Genomic DNA, 8,227 nt, shown 5'->3' with positions numbered 1-8,227 from the left:
CCCCTGGGGTGGCTCAGGTCCTCAACCCCCAGAACGAGGCTGGGAGCTCGGTGCAGGCGACACTGCATGCAGGGTGAGAGACCTTGGAAGCCACTTGAGGTGTCTTGGGTCTATAGCTGCTGACACGGGGCAGCAGCTCAGTGCAGATGACACAGCCCAGAGGGTCCTGACAGACTGAGCCCTGGTGCTGCACAAGGCTGTCCAGGCCTCAAACCCCTAGTACGAGGCTAACTGCCCACTACACACAGCGGTGCATGTGGCGCTAAGCCAGGACAGTGGCAGCAGAGTCAGGTGGCAGGAAAACCCGGCGGGGAACAGAGCTTGACTTAGAGAAGGAGAGAAAACCCTCCGGGACTGTGGAGTAGTAAGTTGCCCTGGAGAGAGGGTCCCACAGGGTAGGGCCCCCCCGAGGGATGTGAAGGAGCACCACATGGGCCTCTCCTGGGTGATAGCGGGGGAGCTTAGGAGTCTTTGGGATCTTCCTCTCCTTTTTCTTCCCCCCACCTCCTTTCCTGTAGTGGTCCCTTGGGAGTGGGGCCCCTGCCCTGGAGGGCACCCAGGTAGTCTAAGAACTGCTGATTATATTTGTGGACTGTGCCTTACAGTTTACATAAACCGTTTTGAAGTAATAGTTTATATATGAATAGAGTTATAGAGTTGCTCTATCAATTTCCTTTGGTCTGGTTTGTTCTACTGTTCATCTCCATTTTGAATGATAACTGTGTCTGTGGGGGGGGAGGGGGTTATTGTTTTGTAAATTTGTACATAGATTATACATATATGTCCTTACCCTTTAATGGGTTTTTTGTAATAATAAATCTGTATATAGTTAAGTAATTGATTGACTGGACCTGACTTTATAGGGAATGGGGGCAGCCACTGAGCTGTTGTGTCCCTCCACAGCACACTGCCCTGCCAATAACTCCCTCAACTGGAGAGGGAGGTAGAAACCCATGGACACCTGGGCTACAGCACTAATGCTTAGATGGACATCTCATTCCTGGGCAGGACAGAAGTTCCCTTGTGCCCATTTCTTGGATGGGAAACTGAGGCATGGAGTGCAGGAAAACCTGCTTCGCATTGAAACCGAGGAAAAGTTGACAAGTAAGTGCATTAAACAGACCCCAGAGCCCCCTGCTACCCAAGCCTGAACCCTTCACCGTGAGACCGTACCTCTTTCTCCCTGCAGTTCTCACCCAGGGTCTGTGAGCTTCCTGTAGTTACTTGAACAAACTGCCAAGAGGACCAGAAACCACAAGCCTGTCCTGTCCATGATGCTAAGCACCCTGGAGGGCTGCCCAGATCTGAGCTTCTTATTTCATAGACGTTAGGGCTGGAAGGCACCTCAAAAGTTCATCAAGTCTATCCCCCCACCCCACCCCACCCCACCCCACCCCAGGGGCAGGAAGTCAGCTGGAGTCAAAGGATCCCAGCAAGATATGTGTCCAAACGTTTCTTAGAAGAGTCCAGAGTAGGTGCCTGCACCACCTCTGGAAGGAACCTATTCCAGGTCTTGGGGGCTCGGACAGTAAAGAAAATTTTTCTTATGTCCAGCCTAAAATGGTCTTGGAGGAATTTGTGACTGTTGGTCCTTGTCATCCCTTGGGGTGCTCTGGGGACAGGCATTCCCCCAGATCCTGATGCACACCCCTGACATACTTCTTTGCTGCCACCAGGACACCCCTGGGCCTGCACTTTTCCAGGCTGAAGAGTCCCATGGCTCTCAGCCTCTCTTCATAAGGACTACACTCCTGCCCTCTGATCATACGTGTGGCTCTGCTCTGGACTCTCAAGGTTTTCCACATCCTTCTTGAATTGTGGAGCCCAGAACTGGATGCAGTACTCCAGCTGTGGCCTCACCAAGGCCGAGTACAGCAGGAGGATGACATCCTGAGATTTACTTGAGAAACATCTATGGATGCAAGCCAGAGTTTTGTTCGTTTGCCAGCTGTGACATTGCATTGGTGGCTCATGTTCCCAAGCCCAGGTCAAAGCAGGTGGACTTGCAAAGCAGGATTCAAAAATCTTTGAATTTTTGCTGGGGGTGCAGCCCCTGCCCCTGCCCTGCCATCGGGACTGGCTCAAGTGCTGAGTGTGGAGACCAGCTCTCCCAATAACCCCATGCGGAGGAATGTGTGACTGGTGCAGTCAAAGAAAGTGTTCACTCTTGACACCAACAGGTCGGCTCCCTCCAGCACTGGACCCAGTCTTGTGGTGCTCTGGTCCCTGCAGCCTCCTGTGGGACAGGACACAAGTGGAGTTTGTGCTCAGGGTTTTTTGCATTAGCTCTAATAGCATTTGCTTCACTGTGTCTCTAGCACAGTAATACCCGGCCATGTCCTCTGCTCTCAGGCTGTTCATCTGCAGGTGCAGGAAGCTGCTGGAGTTATCTCTGGAGATGGTGAATTGCTTCTTAACACTGTCAGTGTAGTACAGGGGAGTGGAGGAAATGCCAATATAAGCAACCCACTCCAGCCCCTTCCCGGGAGCCTGTTGGACCCAGTGCATGCCATGTCTGCTGAAGTTGAATCCGGAGACTTTGCAAGAGAGGTACAGAGAGTCTCCAGGATTCCTCACAGCCCCTCCAGACTCCACCAGCTGCACCTGGGGCCAAACACCTGAAAACCAAGTTATGAATCAAGGGTAACTAGTATCAGGATGGGATCAATGCAGTTCTCCCCTCCATCTCCCTTGCCTCCTGGAGTGCTAAATACCTTCCAGCACTGCTGCCAGGACAAGGAGGTGGAGCCCAGGTCCCATCTTTGTTGGTTCTGGAGGGGAAGCTCTGGAGGTGATGGCCAGTCACTGCACAGACCCCACAGGCTTCAGGTTGTCTCTGTGGGTACATCCCGGTAAGCCAGGCACACAGCTTTATATGGGACGGCCTGCCCCTGATTTGCATCTCGCTCACCCCACTGGTATCTGGTACCTCTTGAGTATCTGGTACCTGACACCAGTCAGTGATGGGGGGTCCCCTGGCAGTCTATCCCCTTGACCAGGGGAGTAAGGGGGGGGGTTCCCCTTGCAGCCACACAACTTCCAGAGCTCCTTGCCCACTTCTGGAAGTGGCGTAGCCACTTTTCCTGGTGGCTCCATTCCCTAGCCAGGTGTACCTGATGATGGTGAATCAGCCCTTGAATGCCCTAGTAGAGCCAATACCCACCAGTATTGGTATTGATGTAGCCTACCCATTCCAGTGCTTTCCCACGAGCCTCTTGTGTCCTGTTCATGCCAAGGTATGTAAATGTGTAGCCAGAGGTTTTATAAGTCAGCTTTACCCCCAGGCATCTTGACTTCTGCTCCAGACTGTGTCAACTGGATCTGGGAGATGAATTCTGCAGAGAAATGATAACAGAGGGAATTAACTCTTATTTCTGCCTTTTTAAAATCCCATTTCTACTTGTGTTCAGGTTCCTCCTTTGGCCTCCCCACTTATTGCCCTCTTCTCCCCCCCCCCCCCCCCCAGCTATCTGATAGTCTCTTGTCACTATTAAACCTTTCATCCATGCAGCATCCCATAACATAAGATGGACATTTATCCCTATTCTGCTCCAAGCACACTAAAGCACAGAAAAACACAGGCTGAGATTCTTAACATTACTAAAGGATTTGGCTGTTTGGTCCACACTAGCAATGGTGGCAGTCGGAGAGAAAAGCCCTCTCATCGGGAATTAAAACCCAGACTGTCTCTGTTCCAGGTCTGAGCCCAGATCCCAACAAGGCCCTGTCCTCCCTGGGTCTCTGTCTCCTGCATTCACCTGAACAAGTTGCCAAGATTAACAGCACTCCCAGCCTGCCATGTTGGTTCCTGTGTGGGCTGCAAAGACACTGAGCTTTTCTTCTTCTGGCAGGTTTTCAGCGGGGATCCACTGCTCCTTTATCAGGCCAGTTTCCAGCCTTGTTTTTATGTGGTCACTGCTCAGGCATTTGAGTACATCCCATCCTCAGTGGCCTTCTCCCATACATGAGTTCAGATCCCAGATGGGTGCTGGGCACTGCAGTCTGGCTAGGCCCCATTCAGGGGAGCCCTGAGGTATGTCAGCCTCAGTGGGACCAGAGTATGAGCCCTAGAGATCGTCCAACACAATGTGCACTAGTGTCTGACTCTGGGACCCTGACAGGGAATAGCTCTGGGATAAGAGGGCAATTATGATGACATGAACTCTAGGAACCGTGGATTGGAACCCTCTCTACAGGCAAAATGTGCAGGTGAGCCTGGATGTCCAAAAATTCAGCAGAGGAATTGATACAGTAGGTGTCACACATGGAAAAGGGATTTGGGTTTCCAGACCTCCAGTTTGCAAATCCCAGTCACAGTGTCTGCAGATGGTGAACTTCTCAATATCTTTCCTTGTTCTGTGATGTGTCACCCTGTTTTAAATGTGGAAATGTGCTGCCAGCCTAAGGCTGTACAAATCTGTTGGAAGCAGAGGTGGTATGTCTGCTTTTAACTTTCCATTTTATTGTTTTTACTTTGAAAATATCTTCAGGTCTTGGGAGGGGTGGGAAGAAAGTGAGGGAGAAGTGGGCAGAGAAAAATCACCCTGTCTTATTTACTGATTTATTTTAAGGAAACTTGTTATAAGTTGTGTTTTGGGAGGGTGGGGGGGAGGGTTAGCATTAAACCATTGGTCTGTTCATCTACAATGTCCATTTGCCTGTATCTCCCCCTCCATCTCACAAACCCTGTAAAAGCGTCCTCCTGTTTTGTGCCTCTCTCTCTCCTACGACTGTGCCTTCAGTCCCTTTCTGTTTTCCAGTTAAAATGCCAGATTGCAGAGCTCTGTGCACCAGATTCCCTTCATAGATTCATAGATGTTAGGGTCGGAAGGGACCTCAATAGATCATCGAGTCCGACCCCCTGCATAAGCAGGAAAGAGTGCTGGGTCTAGATGACCCCAGCTAGATACTCATCTAACCTACTCTTGAAGACCCCCAGGGTAGGGGAGAGCACCACCTCCCTTGGGAGCCCGTTCCAGACCTTGGCCACTCGAACTGTGAAGAAGTTCTTCCTAATGTCCAGTCTAAATCTGCTCTCTGCTAGCTTGTGGCCATTGTTTCTTGTAACCCCCGGGGGCGCCTTGGTGAATAAATACTCACCAATTCCCTTCTGTGCCCCCATGATGAACTTAAAGGCAGCCACAAGGTCGCCTCTCAACCTTCTCTTGCGGAGGCTGAAAAGGTCCAGTTTCTCTAGTCTATCCTCGTAGGGCTTGGTCTGCAAGCCCTTAACCATATGAGTGGCCCTTCTCTGGACCGTCTCCAGGTTATCCGCATCCTTCTTGAAGTGTGGCGCCCAGAATTGCACGCAGTACTCCAACTGCGGTCTGACCAGCGCCCGATAGAGGGGAAGTATCACCTCCTTGGACCTATTCATCATGCATCTGCTGATGCACGATAAAGTGCCATTGGCTTTTTTGATGGCTTCGTCACACTGCTGACTCATGTTCATCTTGGAGTCCACTAGGACTCCAAGATCCCTTTCCACCTCTGTGCCACCCAGCAGGTCATTTCCTAGGCTGTAGTTGTGCTGGACATTTTTCCTCCCTAGGTGCAGCACTTTGCATTTCTCCTTGTTGAATTGCATTCAGTTGTTTTCTGCCCACTTGTCCAACCTGTCCAGATCTGCCTGCAGCTGTTCCCTGCTCTCCAGCGTGTCCACATCTCCCCATAGCTTTGTGTCATCTGCAGACTTGGACAGAGTACATTTGACTCCCTCGTCCAAGTCACTGATGAAGACATTAAAGAGTATCGGTCCAAGGACCGAGCCCTGCGGGACCCCACTGCCCACATCCTTCCAGGTCGAAACCGACCCATCTACCATGACTCTCTGGGTGCGACCCTCCAGCCAGAGTTTTTGCTTTTTGTTTTTATTGTATTTTATTGTATTCTTCTTTCCAAGGGCGAGGCAGAGAAGTGTAAACCTTGATTTATTTTATTTTTTTAATTGAACTGAGGGTGATGGCAGCGCTGGAGGGACTGGATCAAAGTAGGACAGAGAGGCTTTAATAACACCTGCTCTTTGCTGTCTAAGTGTCTGCCTGTGTATTAAGGGTCCACAGGACTCTGCTTCAATGGGAATTCCCATGCTTGTTCCAACTGGGCCTGTGTGGGTATTTCCCTGTGCACACACTTGGTGCAGCCAAGTGGGCATTTCTAGAAGGGGTCGTCTTTGTTCTTTACATATATGGACCCAGGAATGTGCCTCTATTTAAAGAGGTGTAAAGAGCTCACATCGGTCTCTCCAGGTACCACCTTGGTCTTCAACATTTCAGTGGGATGACAATAAGTCTTCCCCTGCCTGTGGTCGAGGCCTTCAGCATTGCAAGAGGTGTGAATGCATCTCCCTGTGACCTGTGACCAGCCCAAGGGTGTTTCAAATGCCGAGGGTCTGTCTTCTTCTGCTCTTGTCTGTGTGCTGCTCCCAGCACAGTGCCCTGCACCCTGTGGCTCTGGAGCTCCCCCAGCACAGCAGGCCATTAAAGCTGTGTGAAACACCATCATTTCATTTTGAAGGGACAGTGTTTCATTTTGTCATTTCATTTCATTTCAAAGTAATTTCTCGTTTTACCATGTTGCCCATAGGCTATAATGGGGAATGATGAAAATGCCTAAAACATTGTCAGATCTTGCCTGATTCAGATGCAAGTTGCAGGGGTGGTAGCCCCTTCTGAGGGCATGAATCCTGCCAACTTTAAAGGACATAGGTGCAGACGTTTCTTGGAAATTGCAACTCAAAGTATTGAAAGCAGCCTTCTGTCATCTGGCAAGCTGATCTCGGGGGCTTGCACCCCTGGAGGGCTGCGCCGGACTCCTCCCAGGGGTGCGGGCCCCAGATCTGCACTGGATGACAGAAGGCTGCCACTGCTGCCTAGGACCGGCACTGAGCACAGCCTGCACCCAGCACCGGGCAGGGCAGATGGTGACGCTGGCCCCAGGCAGCAGCGGCAGCCTCCTGCCATCCAGGCATAGATTTGGGGGCCCGCACACCTGGGAGGAGTCTCGCACAGCCTCCCAGCTGTCTCAGGGCTGTGGGACCCTGGATCTGTGCTGGATGACAGGAGGCTGCCGCTGCCACCTCGGACTGGCGCTGGGTGAAGCCTGCATCCAGCACGGCTCCATGGAGCTCAGCCCAGTGGTGGGAGGTGGAGTGCAGGGCCAGGGCTGTGCTCTGCCTCCTACGCCGAGGCTGAGCTCCCAGGCACGTGTACGCCTGAGTCATGTCCCTAGTCTTATAATAGCACAGAAGGCTGGTGGCAGCCTGAGTCCTGGCTGCCAGGCTGGGGAGTCTGTCCCTTGTATTCCTGCAAGAAGGACAGACGGAGAAGTGGGGCATGATGGAGACCAGGGCAGGACACCTAGGTTCAGTTCTCATACTAGTGGTCACTTCTGAGCTATCCCTGGATTTAATCCCTGGCTGGTTCAAGTGATCTAACAGGCCTGATGTGTCCGACCCAGCAGGGAGAGCACGGGGCTGGCAGCTGCTGCCTCTGCTGCTCACACAGCCAGGTCGGTCCTGCAGTGCTGTTTTTTGTGCAGGCTCTCATGCATTTTCATTCACTGTGTGTCTCTGGCACAGTAATACTGGGCTGTGTCTGCAGGCTGGACCCCAGTCAGGCGCAGGTGCACTTGGCTGCTGGACGTGTCTCTGCTGATGGTGAGGCGGCTTTGGAGAGCGCTGTTATAGTTAGTGCTTCCACTACCCCAGATAACTCCTAACCACTGCAGCCCTTCTCCTGCTGGCTGCCGAACCCAGCCCACACCATAGCTAGTGAGAGAGAATCCAGACATGGTGCAGGTCAGGCTGAGGGTCTCTCCGGGCTTCACCACCCCAGAGTCAGACTCCTTCAGCGTGATCTGGGCCAGGACACCTAATGGAGAAAAATACATCATTAGTAAATGAACAATCTTCTACCAGTCTCCCTCTCATCCTGCTCCTGCATCCCCCTGTCCTACAAGACAGGAGGCACTTACCCGGTGGAGCTGCCAGAAGGATGAGCAAAGCCAGTGCTGGTGTCACGGTCATTGTGGCTGGTGCCCGGTGTCCCCAGCAGACAGGAGGCGGCAGCTCTGGGGAGACACTGAGGTGCACAGAGCCAGGGCTGGTGCTTAAGGAGGAACCTTGCATGCGTTAAGCAGGAAATTGGGGAACAACATTTGCATGTGCTTCTTTTATAAGGGCCTTTCACAGATGTCACACAAGGTAGATTTGGCTGTTGACTAAAGG

The 8,227-nt window shown here is 52.0% G+C and overlaps 1 gene segment (V, D, J or C); it reads right to left on the bottom strand.

Moving 5' to 3' along the window:
- Nucleotides 1-7,557: 7,557 nt before the first annotated feature.
- LOC132244880 (Ig heavy chain V region PJ14-like) lies at nt 7,558-8,026 on the bottom strand. The segment is given in 2 exon segments: nt 7,558-7,871; nt 7,975-8,026. Coding segments are annotated over 2 exon segments (366 nt in total).
- Nucleotides 8,027-8,227: the final 201 nt, after the last annotated feature.

This window comes from Alligator mississippiensis, chromosome 14 (genome assembly GCF_030867095.1).
Source record: "Alligator mississippiensis isolate rAllMis1 chromosome 14, rAllMis1, whole genome shotgun sequence".
Classification (NCBI taxonomy): domain Eukaryota; kingdom Metazoa; phylum Chordata; order Crocodylia; family Alligatoridae; genus Alligator; species Alligator mississippiensis.
The sequence above is the reverse complement of the archived record's forward strand: the minus strand, read 5'-3'. Positions and strand labels throughout refer to the sequence as shown.